The following is a 19,667-nucleotide window of genomic DNA, read 5'->3' as shown; positions in this document are numbered from 1 at the left end:
TGCATTTTGATCTTAATTTCCTTTATAAAAATGCTGAGATGTATGTTATTAAAAATTATTTTGTTGGAGGTAACACGCTACCAGACTTCAAAATATACTACAAACCTGTAGCAACAGAAAAGTGTGGTACTGGCATAAAAACAGACACCTAGACCAGTGGAACAGAATAGAGAACCCAGATATTAATGTATCTACAACCAACTGATTTTTGATAAAGGCTCCAAGAACATTCATTGGGGAACAGACTGTCTCTTCAATAAATGGTGCTGAGAAAACTGAGTATGCTTTCTTCATATGCAGAAGGATAAAACTAAACCCCCACCTCTTATCCTATACAAAAATCAGCTCAAAATGGATAGGCCAGGTGCGGTGGCTCTCAGCTGTAATCCCAGCACTTTGGGAGTCTGAGGCGGGTGGATCATGAGGTCATGAGATTGAGACCATCCTGGCCAACTCGGTGAAACCGTGTCTCTACTAAACATGCAAAGATTAGCTGGGCGTGGTGATGCACACTTGTAGTTCCAACTACTGGGGAGGCTGAGGCAGGAGAATCACTTGAGCCCGGGGGATGGAGGTTGCAGTGAGTCGAGATCACACCACTGCACTGCAGCCTAGTGACAGAGGGAGACTCTGTCTCAAAAAAAAAATCAACTCAAAATGGATAAAAGACCTAAATGTAAGACTGAAAATAATAAATGGTAAAGACTACTATAAAACTACTTGAGCTGGGCGCGGTGGCTTAAAGCCTGTAATCCCAGCACTTTGGGAGGCCGAGGTGGGTGGATCATGAGGTCAAGAGATCGAGACCATCCTGGTCAACATGGTGAAACCGCGTCTCTACTAAAAATATAAAAAATTAGCTGGGCATGGTGGCGCATGCCTGTAATCCCAGTTACTCAGGAGGCTGAGGCAGGAGAATTGCCTGAGCCCAGGAGGCGGAGGTTGCGGTGAGCCGAGATCGCGCCATTGCACTCCAGCCTGGGTAACAAGAGCGAAACTCCGTCTCAAAAAAAAAAAAAAAAACTACTTGAATAGTGGCATTTATTCAGGATATTAATCTGGGAAAACATACATGTTTTTTCTTTTCTTTTCTTTCTTTTTTTTTTTTTTTTTTCTGAGATGGATTCTTGCTCTGTTACCCAGACTGTGCATTGGCACAGTCTCAGGTTCAAACGAACATCTGCCTCCCAGGTTCAAATGATTCTCTTGCCTCGGCCTCTCTAGGAGCTGGGATTACAGGCATGCACCACTTTGTCTGGATAATTTTTATTTTATTTTTTTTAGCAGAGATGGGGTTTTACCATGTTGGCCAGGCTGGTCTCAACTCCTGACCTCAGGTGATTTGCCTGCCTTGGACTCCCAAAGTGTTGGAATTACAGACATGAGCTACCGCCTGGCCTGGGAAAATATATTTATGAATAATACCTCAAAAGCATAGACAACAAAAAAATAAACAAGTGGGATTATGTCAAACTAAAAACCTTCTGCACAGCAAAGGAAACAATTAACAGAGCCAAAAGACAACTTCCAGAATGGGAGAAAAAATTGGTAAACTATTCATCTGACAGGATTAGTGTCCAGAATGTCCAGGGAACTCAAATATCTCAGCAAAAAAAAATGGACAAACGATCTTAACAGACATTTCTCAAAAACATGGAAATCACCAACAAATACATGAAAAAATGTTCAACATCACAAATCAGGGAAATGCAAATCAAAACCACAATGAGATATCATCTCATTCCAGTTAGGATGGCTATTATCAAAAAGACAAAAAATAACAAATGATAGCAAGAATGTGGAGAAAAGGGAACTCTTACTATTGGTGCGAATGTAAACTAGTATAACTACTGTGGAGAACAGTATGGAGGTTCCTTAAAAAACTGCACGTAGAAAATCATGTGATCAAGCAATCCCGCTACTGGGCATTTATTCAAAGAAAAGGAAATCAGTATATTGAAGAGACAGAGTGCTGCAACCCTATGATTGAATAGTGTTGCAGTCCCATGTTTATTGCAGCAATATTCAAAATAGACAAGATACATAATCAACCTGGGTGTCCAACAACAGATGAATGGATGAAGGAATGTGGTATATATACAGAATGGAATACTATTCAGCCATAAAAAAGAATGAAATACTGTCATTTGCAGCTACATGGATGGAACTGAAGGACGTTATGTTAAGTGAAATAAGCCAGGAACAGAAAATAAACCACTGCATATTCTCATATATGTGGAAATTTAAAAAGTTGATCTCAGAGAAGTAAATGTAGAACAGAGGATACTAGAGGCTAGGTAGAGTAGTTGAGAGGGGGAAGATAGGTAGAGTTGTAAAGGGATACAAAATTACAGCTAGATAGGAAGAATAAGCTCTATTGTTCTTTACCACGATAGGATGACTATAGTTAGCAATATTAAATATGTTAATAGTTCCTAATAGCTAGAAGCAGGATGTTGAATGTTCCCAACACAAAGAAATGATAAATGTTGGAAATAATGGATAAGCTAATTACTCTGATCTGATTACTATTTATTATATGTATTGAAACATTACTGTGTACTCCATAAATATGGATAATTGTCTATGAAAAAGAATGTTTAAAAATGCTTTAAAAAATCTCTCTCCATATATATGTCTTTGTTAAATTATTTCAAGGTACAGTTTAATTTTTGATGTTATTGTAAATGCATCTTTATAAAAATTACATTTTTGAACTTTTATCTTGCTGGGCTATAAAATTACAACTGCTTTTAAAATATTTGTCTTATATTCATCTATATTACTAAACTCTGTTTTAATAATTTGTGGATTATTTGTAGATAATATGTTGATAATGTCATCTGTAAACAGTTTTAAAAAAAAAATTTTATTTTACTTTAAGTTCTGGGATACATGTGCTGAATGTGCAGGTTTGTTATATAGGTATACATGTGCCATGGTGGTTTGCTGCACCTATCAAACCATCATCTAGGATTTAAGCCCCACATGCATTCGATTTTTTGTCCTAATGCTCTCCCTCCCGTTGCCCTCCACCCCTCAACAGGCCCTGGTGTGTGATGCTCTCCTCCCTGTGTTCATGTGTTCTCATTGTTCAACTCCCACTTTTGAGTGAGAACATGTGGTGTTTGATTTTCTGTTCCTCTGTTAGTTTGCTGAGGATGATAGTTTCCAGCTTATCCATGTCCCTGCAAAGGACATGAACTCATTCATTTTTATGGCTGCATTCCATGGTGTATATGTACCACATTTTCTTTATCCAGTCTGTTGTGGATGGGCATTTGGGTTGGTTACAAGTCTTTGCTGTTGTAAATAGTGCTGTAATAAACATACGTTTGTATGTGTCTTTATAGTAGAATGATTTATAATCCTTTGGGTAATTACACAGTAAAGGGATTGCTGGTTCAAGTGATTTTTCTGGTTCGAGATCCTTAAGGAATCGCCACACTGTCTTTTACAATGGTTGAACTAATTCATACTCCCACCAACAGTGTAAAAACGTTTCTGTTTCTCTGCATCCTTGCCAGCATCTGTTGTTTCCAGACTTTTTAATGCTCATCATTGTAACTGGCGTAAGATGGTATCTCATTGTGATTTTGGTTTGCATTTCTTTAATGACCAGTGATAATGAGCTTTTTTCATATGTTTGTTGGCAGCATAAATGTCTTCTTTTGAGAAGTATCTGTTCATATCCTTTACCCACTTTTTGATGGGGTCTTTTTCCTTGTAAATTTGTTTAATTTCCTTATAGATTGTGGATATTAGACCTTTGTCAGATGGATAGATTGAAAACATTTTTTCTCGTTTTGTAGGTTGCCTGTTCACTCTGATGATAGTTTTTTTGCTGAGCAGAAGCTCTTTAATTAGATCCCATTTGTCAGTTTTGTCTTTTGTTGCCATTGCTTTTGGTTTTTTAGTCATGAAGTCTTTACTCATGTCTATGTCCTGAATTGTATTGCCTAGATTTTCTTCTAGGGTTTTTATGGTTTTATTTTTTCCTCTTATTTGATTGCTCTGGTCAGAACTTTAATACTATGTTGAATAGGAGTGGTGATGGAGGGCATCCTTGTCTTGTGCCAGTTTTCAAAGGGAATGCTTCCAGCTTTTGCCCATTCAGTATGATATTGGCTGTGGGTTTGTCATAAGTAGCTCATTATTTTGAGATACGTTCCAACAATACCTAGTTTATTGACAGTTTTTAGCATGAAGCAGTGTTGAATTTTATCAAAGGCCTTTTCTACATCTATTGAGATAATCATGTGGTTTTTGTTACTGGTTCTGTTATGTGATGGATTATGTTTATTGATTTGTATATGCTTTTATTTTTTATTTTGGAGATGGAGTCTTGCTCTGTTGCCCAGGCTGGAATTCAGTGATGCTATGTCAGCTCACTGCAACCTCCACCTCCCAGGTTCAAGCATTTCTCTTGCCTCAGCCTCCTGAGTAGCTGGGACTACAGGGGCACACTGCCACTCTTGGCTAATTTTTTGTATTTTAGTAGAGATGGGTGTTTCACCATGTTGCCCAGGTTGGTCTTGAACTCCTGAGCTCAGGCAATCCACCAGCCCCAGCCTCCTACAGTGCTGGGATTATAGGCGTGAGCTTCTGCACCTGGCCTCTTTCATATTTTTTACACTTCTCATTTCTTCTTGTTTTAGTGTGCTGGATAGCGGCTCCAGAATAGAATTTAGTAGAAGTTGTGACAGTAGGAATCCTTATCTTCTTCCTGATTTTAAACAGGATTTAAAAAACAACAACAAACTACACTGTTGTCTATGATGTTTGCCTGTTGGGTTTTTATAGGTATTCTTTATGATATTAAGGAAGTTTTTTTCTCTTCCAAGTTTGCTAAGAGGTTTTTTAAAAAAATTGTGAGTAGATGTTGAATTTCATTGGGAAAAAAAGAAAATGACTAGAAAGAAATGCAATAAAAATTAATAGTTAATTCTAAAATATTATTTTGTACAGACATTGCCCAAAAAGAAAACTTTCTGTGAACTTTAAATAGAAAGTCAATGATATATAATAGGCAATTGGGTTGGAATTTTCAGAGGACTTTTTTATTTTAAAAATCAATATTTCAAATTCTATTTTTCTGATTTTATTGTTACCAATTTGTAAGTGGTTTGAGTTAAATTTGTTTCCCGTTGTCTGATTATCCACTGGGAGGCTGTCAGCCTGGCCTTTCTTCTCCATTCAGCTGCTCATAGACCACACTGCTAGGCCCACTACTCATTTGTAATTGGGTTCATCTCTACCTTACAGACTTGTCCTTACTGTTTTCTAGCATGAAACTTCTACGTCATTCAGCCATGTTTACTTACACTTGTCTGTGTATGCTCATTCTTTGATATAAAAAGACGTAGCAAAGTATCTGGCAGGTAGCTAGCACATACTTATTTAATATTTGTATATTCATTCTGGTCTCCGAGCCTCTTCTCATGTTAATTACCCTCTTTCATTTTGGTCTACCAAGTACTGTAATAACCTGTTCAAGGTCTGGATGTGAAGCCTTTTCTCATTATTCCAGTGCAGAAGGATCTTCCATTTTTTGGAACTTACGCCTCTAATGGGTACCAGACAGCATATTGGTTTTCTTTGCCAAAGTCTACTAAAAGCCTCTACTGAGGACAGGCATCTTGTTTTCGTCTTTTCTGTCTACCACAGCATTAAGCTGCTAAGCATTTTACATGGTGCTAAAGAAATACTGTTGTCTAAGAGGAATTTTATATTATCTTTGAAAGGAAAAAAAAAAAACCTAGGTATTACCTATGTGGGTTTATTGGGAAATTATTAAGTATAAAATGAGATGAGGAAAAACTGTCTGCATGTCAGTTTTGTCCTTAGACTGTCATTCTGTTTTCTGTGTCAGGAATACCTAGGGTTGAGGTTCATCCTTGAGAAAACCACCTGCTGATCATACTTCTGAGGTCTTTGATTTTTGTTATATGCTTTTTGTTTTAGACCCCTTCGAAGGGAGTTTGAATAAAGGAAACAGTGAAAATCTGAGCCTTTCCTAAGGAGTAAATTGTGAACTGTTGTAAATCCAGAGAAGCGCTTTGTCAGTAATGACAAAATTTATGTTTTCCTGAAGGATGTTTTAATATCTGCAACATTTTGGGGAAAAAATTTAGGAAGTTAGAGAAACCTCATCTCATTGACTTTCTGTTTTAATTTTCTGTGACTTTAAGTACTTTCTTAGAAATCTTTTGTTTCTGTAATAATTGAAATGATGGCCAGTACAAATAAGCTAATTGCTGTTCTAGTTCTTATTTTGTATTAGTATTATTTTTTTTAAGCTGGCTATCATGAGCTATTTATTTTATAGTATTATTGGGCTTCAGCCCTATTTTATGGGTTTAATTTGGATTTAAGCTTTGATAATTCTGTTCAAACTATGCCCCAAAATTACCATATTGAAAATAAAATAAGGCTTACCTGACTGTGACTCTTGACAAGTAATAGTATGTGGTCTTTAAAAGATACTAAGATGAAGAGTATCATCAGATCTTTATAGGAAAACTAGCTGAAGAACATGACCTGTCACTCTTTGGGATGCTAAAGAGTTAGAATTTTTAAAAAATTCATTATATACTGCTGTTTTGGTTCTTTGTCAGTCTTTTATCTGATTCTTGTTTCTCCATGTGTTATCACTTAGTATGTCTTTATAATCAGATGTACTTTGAGTGTGGATGACATCTTTAATTTTCCTCTGTTTAGAATCCTAGTCACAGCTCATACTGAACTGAATTGGATTATGGGTTATAGACCTGTTCTGAGCTTTTCAATTTATTACTCATTTTAATACAACCTATGTGCTAAATGCTGGTATTATCCCTAGTTTATGGATGAGGAAACTTAGATACTTGCCCATAATTACATGGTTAACTATTCTACTGTTTATCGTCTCTAATGTGTACAGAATACTAATCCAGTCCCAATGCTGAGGTACAACGTGTTTCTAGGTAAGCATATCTAAGTTACCTTGAGACAGCTTGTCTTTTACCATCCTGTGATCTGTTGGGGAGACCTGGATCAAGAGATAGCTGATTACAGCTTTGGTCCTGAGTTTTATATAACATCTTGATTTTTGGAAGACAGTAGTCACCAAATCTAATGGGCTTTTATAGCCCAATCAGCTTTAAGTTAATTCTTTTCAAAACCTTAGTCAACAATGAATTGTCAGTTATGTTTTCTTCAAAACAAATAATCTGGCCAGTCACACTGGTACATGCCTGTAGTTATAACTACTCGGGAGGCTGATGCAGAAGGACTCCTCGAGCCCAGGAGTTGGAGACTGAAATGCACAGTGATCACACCTGTGAATAGCCACTGTACTTAATGGCTAGGCAACATAGTAAGACCCTGTCTCTACAGAAAAATTAGGTGGGTGTGGTGACACAGAGCCCTAGCTACTCAGGAAGCTGAGGTGGGAGGGTTGCTTGAGCCTAGGAGTTTGAGGTTACAGTGAACTATGATTACACCACTGCACTCCAGCGTGAGTGATAAAGCAAGACCAGATCCTGTTTCTTTAAAAAAAAAAAAAAAAAAAAAAACAGAAAACAAAAAGCAAACAAACAAAAAAACAAGAACCACCAAAAGGTCATATTTCTTATTTGTCTAATCATCTGTGGAAAAAGCACGTAGGAAAGCCATTGGGTGACATTCTGGGGCAAATTCCATGGTTCTGTCTTGCAGTGAAGCCTAGTAATTTTTCCGAGGTCCTTTGTACCACATCCTGCATTGTCATGAACAATTTTATGTCTCTGAAAGGTAACACGGGTTATTTCTTAATGGGTATGGAGTTTTCTTTTGGGAAGATGAAAAGTTTTATAAATACATGATGGTGGTGGTTGAACAAAAGTGCGAATGTACTTATGCCACTTAACTGTACACTTGAAAAGGGTTACAGTGATAAATATTATATATATTTTACCACAATAAAAAAGAAAATTTTTAAAAAGATAAAAAGGTAATTATTTCACCTAGACCTATGTGTGTGCGTGCTGTCACTTTGTGTGGTTTTCTGTTGGAGTTGAATGATATGCGCTGTAACAGAAAACACACTGAGGTTTGTGAAGATGACATAGGAAGATGGTTCTAGTGGAGCAGTTAAAGATGGTCAACTCTGGAGCCAGACTGCCTGGCTTCATGTTCTGGTTCCAATGCTTTCTTGCTGTGTAACCTTGGATAAGTTTCTTAGCCTTTCTGGGCCTCAGTTTCCCATTGTGAAGTAGAGATAATGATAGTACTTATTTCATGGAATTATTGTGAGGATTTAGATGAGCTATATTGTTTAAAAAAAAAAAAAAAGAAAGCCAGACGCAGTGGCTTATGCCTGTAATCCCAGCACTTTGGGAGGTCAAGGCAGGCAGATCACCTGAGGTCGGGAATTCAAGATCAGCCTGAACAATATGGAAAAACCCTGTCTTTATTAAAAATACAAAAAAATTAGCCAGGCGTGGTAGGACATGCCTGTAATTCCAGCTACTCTGAAGGCTGAGGCAGGAGAATAGCTTGAACCTGGAAGGTGGAGGTTGCAATGAGCCAGGATTGTATCATTGCACTCCAGTCTGTGCCACAAGAGTGAGACTCCTTCTCAAAAAAAAAAAAAAAAAAAAAGGCTGGGCACGCAGTGGCTCACACCTGTAATCCCAGCACTTTGGGAGGCCGAGGCGGGTGGATCATAAGGTCAGGAGATTGAGACCATCCTGGCTAACACAGTGAAACCCCATCTCTACTAAAAATACAGAAAATTAGCCGGCGTAGTGGCAAGTGCCTATAGTCCCAGCTACTCGGGAGGATGAGGCATGAGAATTGCTTGAACTCGGGAGGCAGAGGTTGCAGTGAACTGATACCGCGCCACTGTACTCCAGCTTGGGAGACAGAGTGAGACTCTGTCTCAAAAAAAAAAAAAAAAAAAAAAGGCATAAAACGGCCAGGTGCAGTGGCTCGTGCATGTTGTAATCCCAGCACTTTGGGAGGCCAAGGCAGGCAAATCACCTGAGGTCAGGAGTTTAACACCAGCCCAGCCAACATGGTGAAACCCCATCTCTACTAAAAATATAAAAATTAGCCGGGCGTGGTGGTGGGTGCCTATAATCCCAGCTAGCTACTTGGGAGGCGGAGGCAGGAGAAATGCTTGAATCCTGGAGGCGGAGATTGCAGTGAGCCGAGACTGCACCACTGTACTCCAGCCTGGACTACAGAGCGAAACTCTGTCTCAAAAAAGACAAAATGCTTAAAACATGTTCTGTCACATAGTAAATGCTAAATGGTTGGAGCCCTAGACCTGGGTTCTAAAAAATATTACTGATATAAATACATTTGCAAATGTAAGCATAAATTGAACATTTGTTTTTGCTTTTTTTTTAAAGGTAAAAGAAATAGGAGATTACTTTAAACAAAACCTTTTACGGTCCAGGCACAGAGGAGCATTTGAACTGGCTTATACTGGTTTTGCAAAACTCACTGAGGTACTTAACAGGTAAAACAAATGTCCTTTTGTCTATATTTTAAAAAGGCTAAATGTACAAAGCATGTGCTTGGAGTAGAATTCAGTCGTGGCTTTTGATGTTTAAAAGAATAAGACTTGGTTGACTACAGAACTCTTGGAAGAAATTGTTTTCTTTGGTTTCATTGTTATGATTTACTGCAGGTGATTGATTGAAATGTCTAAACTGAGTTATTCTCTCATTGAAAGGTGATTTGAAGCAAACTCAAAGATTTTGCTAAATATAGCTTGAAATTACTGTTTTTTTTTTTTTTTTTTTTTCATTGAAATGAATGTTTTGTCTGTTTGAAAATTACTTGGTGTTTGGAATAAAATAAGCCTTGTAATTTTGGGGGTTTGTATTAGAGACACACTTAAGGATTTTTTCTTCATAAATTTATCTTATAGAAAAGTTTAAAAGAACAGTGAGTAGACTAAAAAGTAGAAAAGATTTTTTTTCCCTTTTACCTGGAAAATTACTTAGATAGATTTCTTATATTTAACCAAATGTATTTTTTGACTTTATAGTTACAGATAATTTCATTCATTCGTATAATAGATTTCCTTCAAAAAGCTTGTGAGGAAACCTTAAATTACTTAATGACTAAGTGTTCATGGCAAGTGTTCTCTAAATAAAAGGTAGTATTTTCCAGGAAAACATTTCCATTGCCTGGAAACTTTTTGAAATGAGGCAGAGTTCTGCCAGCCTTGTAGCCTCAGCAAACATTTTATTTTGGGCTGTTAAGACATCTATTCCTTGAATATCTTTGAAACTTTTTTTTTTCACATGCCTGGTAACATTTATAAAACATTTTGGCAGTTATGGGCTGCACAGAATGTCTTTAAATGATACTTAAGGCCGGGCGCGGTGGCTCAAGCCTGTAATCCCAGCACTTTGGGAGGCCGAGGCGGGTGGATCACAAGGTCGAGAGATCGAGACCAACCTGGTCAACATGGTGAAACCCCGTCTCTACTAAAAATACAAAAAAAAAATTAGCTGGGCATGGTGGCGGGTGCCTGTAATCCCAGCTACTCAGGAGGCTGAGGCAGGAGAATTGCCTGAACCCAGGAGGCGGAGGTTGCGCTGAGCCGAGATCGCGCCATTGCACTCCAGCCTGGGTGACGAGCAAAACTCCGTCTCAAAAAAAAAAAAAAATAATAATAATAATACTTAAAAAAAAAAGTCTCTGACATTAAACCTGCCTATCTTGAAAATATTTTATCTTTTCAACTTTTTGTTTGCAGTGTAGATATGATTTACAAACTTTTTTTTCCTCAAAACACAGCACACTGCACTGCCATCAAATCAATTAACAAGAATATATGAATACCAACTGTGTGCTTAGTACTGTGCTTGGTTTGGATGATGATATGCTTTTCTATAAGATGAAGTTCCTCTTATTAAAGAACTTATGGTTTAGATTCAGAAATAAGTAGAGATGAAATTCGAAATACTTAACAAAAGGTATGTTGTGAGCACTGACTGGTCAGAACCAACACTGGCTGTATACTGCACCCGGTCTCTATGTATGGATGTGTCCAGCCTGGAAGTAACACCAACACACTTGAACAAGATAAAACTGCTAAATTATGGATGAAATTTATAAATCATATAGGAATAGCAGAGAGAAAGCAATGGCGATAGGCTGGTAGGGCTTCAGGGAGGAGGTGGAATTTGTGCTAATATATGAGTTGAAAGAAGAAAACATTGTGAGTAAATGTTCAGAGGCTAGAATCGGCATGGTTTGTTGTTAGGTGAAAAAATAAGCCAATCTTCCTGTAGTGGTGGGGTTAGTGTGAAATACCAGGCAAGTTGATAGGTCGAGGCCAAATTATAGAGTATCTTGGAAATAGATTTACTGTAGCAGGGATGGAGACATCAAATAGTTTTGCTCTGAAATAGCTCATAGTTGGCGTCATAGAATGGAGGAATAGCAGTTGTCTGTGACTTAGGCTCTTAGTTCTGTGTGTATTCATTCCATTTATTGGCAATGATATTGTACAAAAATTAACCTCCCTCACCTTTGACCTCTTCATCTTTAAGGAAGAGATTATTTGCCTTATTGACAGATCTCTGGCTTTTGTTGTGTGAATCAAATAAAAGATATTTATGAAGACCCCTTTGCATTATTCACAAATGTAAAATGTGAGATTGATGTTGGTTGTGGGGTTGGCATATAAAAGTAGGTTTTTGGTTGGAGATGTTAGGTTAGATAGATTGTAATGACAGATTATAATAAGGAGAGCCTGGAATCAGTTTTAACAAAGTAAATCTGAGGTGATGAGGACTTCCTCTTCGGTGATGGCTCTGGGAGTAGAGACAAAGGTGGGGTTTTAGTTAACTTTTGGTCTCACATAGCTAGTAACAACTGCTCCCATGATGTATTGTATACTTAGAAGGAAAGCTATGGACGTATTTTATTACATTTATGATTTTGTATCTGAAGAATTTGGGCAGGACTCAGCTGGGCGATTCATCTCCTTAGGGTATTTATTGAGTTCAGTTGGTGGCATTCAGCTGGCAGACGAACTGGTCACAAGGTATTTAAGGCAGCTTCACTTGCATTTGTGGTACCTTGGTGGGACTATCTAGAAGACTGGGCCAGTTGGGACTACATGTAGCCTCTCATCCTAGCATGGCAGTCTTGGGGTTAAAATTCTTATATGGCAGCATGCTTCCCCCAGAGGGAGTATTACAAGAGAACCAACGAGAAGCTGTATGATCTTTTCTGAACTAGCCTTGGAAGTCTCACTGCATTGCTTTAGTCACAGTCCTTTAATTATAAGTGCATCTTAGGGCCAGCCTGGATTCAGCCCACCTTTTGATGGCAAAGTGGCAAAATCATGTTGTAGAAGTATATGTACATAGGAGATATTGTGGTGGCCATCTTTGAAAAATGCTGTCTGCCACATGAACCAACTCAATGTGAGTAGTGGAGGTTACCAGGAAGTTCACGGTTGCTTCTGTGATTCTGAGTCATGGTCACCAGACAAATGGGATTGATTTGGGTTGACAAAACGAAGAAAGTTGAAAGAGGGAATGGTTTGATAAAGATGAACAAGCTTTTTTTTGTTTTTTATGTCTTGAGTATGAGATAATGATGGCATACCCTGGTGGAAATATTTAAGTTAGCTGTTAGAGGATTAGTTTGGGTGATGTAACAGTAACAGAGATGTAGATTTGTGAATTGTCTCCAAAAAATATCATGGTAAGATTGCAGTCTTTGGGGGAAAGCATGAAAGGAAAAAAGAACAGAGGACTAAGGACAGAGGCTTTTGAACAACTGTGGTTGAATGGTACAGTTTAAGGCATTCCAAATAAAAAGAGTGGGGAGACTAGGGAAGGCCCAGTGCCTGGTATCTTAGCCACTCCTAATCTACTTTAAAGATTTTCTCATGGCTGTTACTGTTGGCTATCCTTTTATGAGTTCTCAACTGTTGCTTTCAAACCAAGTAGTTCTTGATCCCTTTAGAGACATTTCAAATCTGCTGAACAGAATGTTTTGCAGAGAACATCTTAACAGTGTGTGTGGCTTCCTTTTGTTTGGTTTTTATTTTTAAAAGAAAATTTGTTTCTTTTGGAGTCCTTTTGAAAGCATTTTATAAGCTCTTAAGTTATGAAAAAGTTGTTTAGGCATACAACATTTAAAAAGTTTGCAAAGAGAAATCTGGGCATTCATGAAAATCCACAGAAATGGAGGCCAACTGCTGGCCACCTCTTGAACTACAGCTGTGGTAAGGAAGGAAGCACTTAAAGATGATTAATGGATACATAACTGAAGAGTTAAACATGAGCCACATTGTTTGAATAGGTTTTTCATAGGATTATGCAAAATGTCTTCAGATGTAAACTGGCTGCACTATTAAACAATCATCTAAGAATAAATAGGAATGGAGACGTTATTATTTTTTCTGGGAATCTTTTGTAAGCAACACTTGCAACACACGTAACACACAAGTAGTGTATTAATTTTCTGTAATCTGATTTTCTTACATAGTACTTTCTATTTAGAAGTAAGTGAAATATTCATATTCTCCTTAAAAAATATAATTGCTTGCCTGTGCATAGTTACTTGTCAAAGCATTTGATTGGCATGGTTAAGTTTATTAATGTCATAAAACTCTAAATTCAAGCTTCTGGTGACATTCATATTTGCTTGTTTACTTTCTGTGATCTTATTTGAAGTAGCTCTTCCAATGAAAATGAACAGAATTCTAAACTAGGATGTTAAATTGTCTGACTTTCATTTGTCCAACCATAAGTTATAAACTTAACTATAAGGGGACAAAATCATTGATTATAATTCTAAATCAAGAAGGGAGATTTGTGAGTGCTTGATGTTGTCTTACTCTTCAAATAATCGAATTGCTTTAGTTGTTGAAATGTAGCTTAATCTATAGCCATTTATTGCAGTAATTATAATTATTTTCACATTATTGGCCTGAAAAAATTAAATTGGGACATTTGGCAGTTTTTGTCATAAAATACTAGTACTGACTCATGGACATCAGCAATTACAGTGGAGAGAAATCATTTAAATCTGTCTTTAAACTTTTGTCAGTTAATTATAGCTACTATGATTCAAATTCAACAGAAAACTTTTAATAAGCAATTTAAATATAATAGTGCAAAAATAATTTATTCTACCTTTCAGGAGAATGAAAGACCAAGTCTCTAAAGAATATGCAGTTGAGCAAGAAATAAATGCCGAATATAATATGTAAGATTTGGGGGAAAAGTTACTCAACTTTAGATGAAGGAATATACAATTTTGTATAAATTTTATTTTTAATATAGTTTATTTATTTGAGACAGAATCTCTCTTTCTTGCCCAGGCTGGAGTGCAATAGCACAATCTTGGCTCATTGCAACCTCTGCCTCCTGGGTTCAAGCAATCTTCCTGTCTCAGCCTCCCAAGTAGCTGGGACTTAGAGGTGCCTGCCACCACGCCCGCTGATTTTTGTACTTTTTGTAGAGAATGGGGTTTTGCCATGTTGCTCAGGCTGGTCTCAAACTCCTGGGCTCAAGCAATATCCCCACCGCGGCCTCCCAAAGTGCTGGGATTACAGGTATGAGCCACCAGGCCCAACCTAAACTTTTATTTACATTTCAATTGGCAAATGTGTCTAAATACGACACTTATTTCTCACTGAGTGTCCGATGACTTTTATTGGAAATATGAATAATAATTAAATAAAGATTAACTAAGGGATGAGCCACCCTGGGAGTCATATTCTTTATAGAGAGAAATCCTTTTAATTTCCCATTTCTGTTGTGAATTAAAAGAATTTGGAGAAAACTAGAATGTCTAGATGTATAAATTCTAAGTCTTTGTGTCTTTGGTTTGTGATTTGTTAGTGACTCCTGCATTTTTATTTTCATTTTTAAGCCTACTGTAGTACTTGAGTCAGATATAACCATTTTTTCTTAATATTTGAACACTCATTTAAAGTTTTCATAATAACACTTTGTCATTTAGACACAATAGCAGAGGTACTTTGTTCTCAGTGAGTAACCTCTATGCCAGCTTTTTAAGTAAAGTTTTAGAATTATTTTTAATGTTATTTTTTTCTCCTAGATCTTAGGGATTGGTTATATTAAATAATTGAGAGAACCAACTATCTGGTACGTCTTCCAACCACTTATTTTAATCCACTCTATGTTGCCCTTTTCCCCACGGCCCTCTGATTGGTAATTCAGTTTATATTTGGTCATTGTTATTATCGCCTGTGCCTGCAGCTAAGTCTTCAAAATAGCCCCCTAATGTTTTAGCCTGCAGTAAGCCTCAATAATATATAATAGTGATGAGGGAGGTTAAGATGGCTTCTCTTGATATGTAGCTTTCTAACAGGATTTCATTTGGGCAAATCATTTTTCAGGCTTAAAGTTTCCTTGTATTTCAGGGTTATGTTCCCTTTTTAAAACGTGCATGCACACAACCTTCCTGCACACATCTGTTAGTGTTTAGTTTCATTGAAATAATAAACATGAACCTTGAAATAATAAATGTAATACTTGACCAAAGATTGAATGGACTGGGGAATTTAGCTTATGGAATAATTAGCGATTGGTAAATACTCTAAGTTAGAAAAAATAATCATACTGAAAGAGTTTGGGAAGTGAAGGTGACATTTCTCAGTTAACAATACTTATATAATAGCTCTGTGCTACTACATGTAGTTGGATAGATGAAGCCATTGGAAAGCCACTTTGTAGTCAGGGAATTGGATTTATTGGTACAAAATAGTCTAATGACCAATTAGTTGGGTATACAGCTTAGGTAATTTGATTTTAGTCTACGGGTTTTATGCTTATCTTAGAATATTTACCCAGTAGGAGTGAGATAGCTCTGTGGACAGAAGTTGGAGTAATCTGTTTATGAACAATAATTTGTTTCAGTGATCTACTCAAGACAATGCAAAGGCCTGAAAATACCAGCTATAGCCTGGCTTGTTCATTTCTGTTACTTTTAGTAGGGGCTTAGGCCATAGTACTTAGCACAAAAACAACGACAACAAAACTCCCTAACTTTTTTTTTTTGAGATAGAGTCTTGCTCTGTTGCCCTGGCTGGAATGCAATGGTGCAGTCTTGGTTCACTGCAGTCTCTACCTCCAGGGTTCAAGTGATTCTCCCACCTCAGCCTCCTGAGTAGCTGGGATTACAAGAGCGCACCACCATGCCTGGCTAATTTTTTGTGTGTGTTTTTGTAGAGACAGAATTTTGCCATGTTGGCCAGGCTGGCCTTGATCTACTGACTTCAGGTGATCCACCTGCCTCTGCCTCCCAAAGTGCTGGGATTACAGGCATGAGCCACCATGCCCGGCCCTCCCTACCTCTTTTTTGTTCGTCTGTCCGTCCGTCCTTCCTTTCTTCCTTCCTTCCTTCCTCCCTCCCTCCCTCCCTCCCTGCTTCCCTCCTTTCCTTCCTCCTTCCCTCCTTTCCTCCCTCCTTCCTTCCCTTCCTTCCTCCCTGCATCCTTTCTTCCCTCCCTCCATCCCTCTGAGAATTTCTTTTTTTTTTTTTTTTTGAGACGGAGTTTCGCTCTTATTACCCAGGCTGGAGTGCAATGGCGCGATCTCGGCTCACCGCAACCTCCGCCTCCTGGGCTCAGGCAATTCTCCTGCCTCAGCCTCCTGTGTAGCTGGGATTACAGGCACGCGCCGCCATGCCCAGCTAATTTTTTGTATTTTTTTTTTGGTAGAGACGGGGTTTCACCATGTTGACCAGGATGGTCTCGATCTCTTGACCTCGTGATCCACCCGCCTCGGCCTCCCAAAGTGCTGGGATTACAGGCTTGAGCCACCGTGCCCGGCCCCCTCTGAGAATTTCTACTCTCCATACAGTGCTGCTTTCTAGTTTCTGATTGGGAAAGAAGCTGGATACATCTTTAGTAAGCTTCCTTGAGAACTGGTAAACTTTTTGTTGCTGTGTGTGTGTGTGTGTGTGTGTGTGTGTGTGTGTGTGTGTGTATGTGTGGATATGTATGTTTAAATATTTTAGATAGTGTCTTGCTCTTTTGCCTAGGCTGGAGCACCGTGGTGTGATATTGGCTCATTACACCCTCAAACTCCCGGGCTCAAGCAGTCCTCTCACCTCAGCTTCCTAAGTAGCTGGGATTACAGGTGTGTACCACCATGCCCACCTAATTTTTTTTTTTTTTTGGTAGAGATGGGCTTGTGCCATGTTGCCCAGCCTGGTCTCCAACCCCTGGGATCAAGAGATCCTTCTACCTGGGCCTCCCAAAGTGTTGGGATTACAAGCATGACCCACTGCGTCTGGCTGTATTTTGTAGATTAATAGCATTTTGTGTTATTGAGTTGTTTGTGATGAACCTTGAACCCCTTTTAAGAAAGTTGCAATTTTACAATGTAGACAGAGGCTAAAGACACTGTGTGTTTTGTATCAATTTGACCAGATGGTCAAATAAAACAAAAAAGCCTTCAGACAAAGAGGATGTCTGCTTATTTAGTGGAAAGGTATTCACTAACAAAAGCAGGACTTTGGAATTCCCCATGGCTGTGGTTGGTGACTACATGAAGTTGGCTGAAAGAACCAAGGACTGTTTCGTCCCAGAATCTTTTCTTTTTGTATCCTTGCTAGCCCCTGGATTGTGTGATAAAGAACCAAAACAAACAACTAGGGTTTGCTGCATTGTTCTTAGGAACCTTGCATGGTTTCATTTTTACCTTTCAATTCCCTCATCATCATAAACACGAGCAACCCTGGAGTTTTGAAATCACTTCCTTATAAAGAAATCATTCCTTGCTGGAGAGCAGACAGAAGGTTCATTGAATAGTCAGAACTGTATTCTGTTTTTTATAGACGCAGTGACCTCACCGTTGAGAAGACTTACAGTTCCACCTCCCCCCTTTCTATACTTGGTTTGTCAATTTTATGCCTACCTGCAGGCATAACTAATGTGTGCCAGCTGGCTCCAGCACTAGTTGCTCCTTATTTAATTATTCAGCAAAAGGGCCGGGCGCGGTGGCTCAAGCCTGTAATCCCAGCACTTCGGGAGGCCGAGGTGGGTGGATCACGAGGTGGAGAGATCGAGACCATCCTGGTCAACATGGTGAAACCCCGTCTCTACTAAAAATACAAAAAACTAGCTGGGCATGGTGGCGTGTGCCTGTAATCCCAGCTACTCAGGAGGCTGAGGCAGGAGAATTGCCTGAACCCAGGAGGCGGAGGTTGCAGTGAGCCGAGATCGCGCCATTGCACTCCAGCCTGGGCAACAAGAGCGAAACTCCGTCTCAAAAAAAAAAAAAAAAAAATTATTCAGCAAAAGATTTCTTAAACATCTACTGTGTGCCAGATGCTGCGTTTGATTGAGCTCTCTTTGACCATTGAGAATATGATATGGTAGACCAGAGTTACTGTTAACCTAGATGTAATTACCAGAATCTAAATAGGAAACATTTAACTCTGTGGAACTAAGAGAGGGATGTGAGGACTTGAACAAGGGACAAAGGATTGTATGAGACCATGATGAGGCATTTTGGGGACATTCTCATCAGGAACTTTGGGTATTTATGTATTTTAGAGTCATTTCCTTCTCTACTTATAACCCAGGGAATTTTCATTGAACTTTCAAAGCATTTTTGTAATTTTATTTTTATTCTTAAGCACTGAGAAATCAAGTGATTAATCTGTAGCCACACATGTAGTTGGTGATTGAGCCAGCACTGGAACCTTAATGTTTTTCTGGAATTTCATAGTGTTTCAGAGATTAGCAGTTCAACAAAAGTTTATTGATTATTGCTTTCTGTAAGGACTTGTGATAGGTAGGCATTATATGTAGGATAACAATATTGGTAAACCAGGGACCTTGTTGTTAGAGGAACTTTCAACCTAGCATTTTAATCTTTGGGATTAGACAAGTAAGTCAAATAATTTACAAGATAGACCTTAAAGACCAAGACAAAGATCCACTCACTGAATTGTCTGTCCTAGTAGATGAGAAGAATAATTAACGCCAATAATGAAGGAAAGCAAGACAAGGGCATGATGGGAGGGAGGGAAGCTAATGCTTTAAACCTGCTGAGTTGCAGGTGGTGTGGGGTGGCTGCCTAGCAAATAGCAGACAGTTGGAAATACCAGTCAGGAGATTGGCAGAGGGGCCTAGGCTGTAGACAGCATGACCTGGGACTCCCTCAGTATTTTAGCAGTGAACGTCCAGCATTCTGGGAAATCCCTTAGTCCCAGGCAAATAGGGACAGTTGGTCACTCCAGCTGGAGGTATGTATTTGAAAGTCAGCCAAACAGAGGAAATAGATGAAGCTATGGGCCTGGAGGAAATCTCCTGAAGAGCCTTAAGAAAGAAAGGAAAAAGTTACCATCTTGAATTAAATTTTATAACTGTTGTTAACACTCAGAGACATTGCTCATATGAAATGTAGTTTCTACTTCATGTTCACAAGTGTACATAGGTTAAATAACACTTTTCATGAACCTGAACTGTACTTGCTTTTGAACTCTGTACTTGGTTTTGTTCTTGGATCTTGGAGAGAAAAATGATCTCTTGGGGTAGTGGTTAGGTTAATAGAGCTGATTTTGATAGGCTGTTTGAGGATTTCAGTAGGAAATATTCTTGTATGAATACTGTCACCCTGATAGCTGGAGATTTGCTGAATGTGTTTTTACTTGTTATAGGAAGCTAAGCAGCGGAATCA

General features: G+C 38.4%; 1 protein-coding gene across 7 annotated transcripts in view; it reads left to right on the top strand.

The window, feature by feature from the left end:
• The window catches only part of THADA (THADA armadillo repeat containing), a 368,932-nt gene that overhangs the window by 53,003 nt on the left and 296,262 nt on the right, over positions 1 to 19,667 (top strand). For all 7 annotated transcript variants that reach the window (XM_074396552.1, XM_074396550.1, XM_074396539.1 and 4 more), the window contains one exon: positions 9,378 to 9,487. In XM_074396552.1, coding sequence (XP_074252653.1) covers positions 9,378 to 9,487 — 110 coding nt within the window. The remainder of the gene's footprint in view (positions 1 to 9,377; positions 9,488 to 19,667) is intronic.

Source organism: Saimiri boliviensis, chromosome 1, assembly GCF_048565385.1.
Source record: "Saimiri boliviensis isolate mSaiBol1 chromosome 1, mSaiBol1.pri, whole genome shotgun sequence".
Taxonomy (NCBI): Eukaryota; Metazoa; Chordata; class Mammalia; order Primates; family Cebidae; genus Saimiri; species Saimiri boliviensis.
Note: the sequence above shows the minus strand (reverse complement) of the source record. Positions and strands in the feature narration are given on the sequence as shown.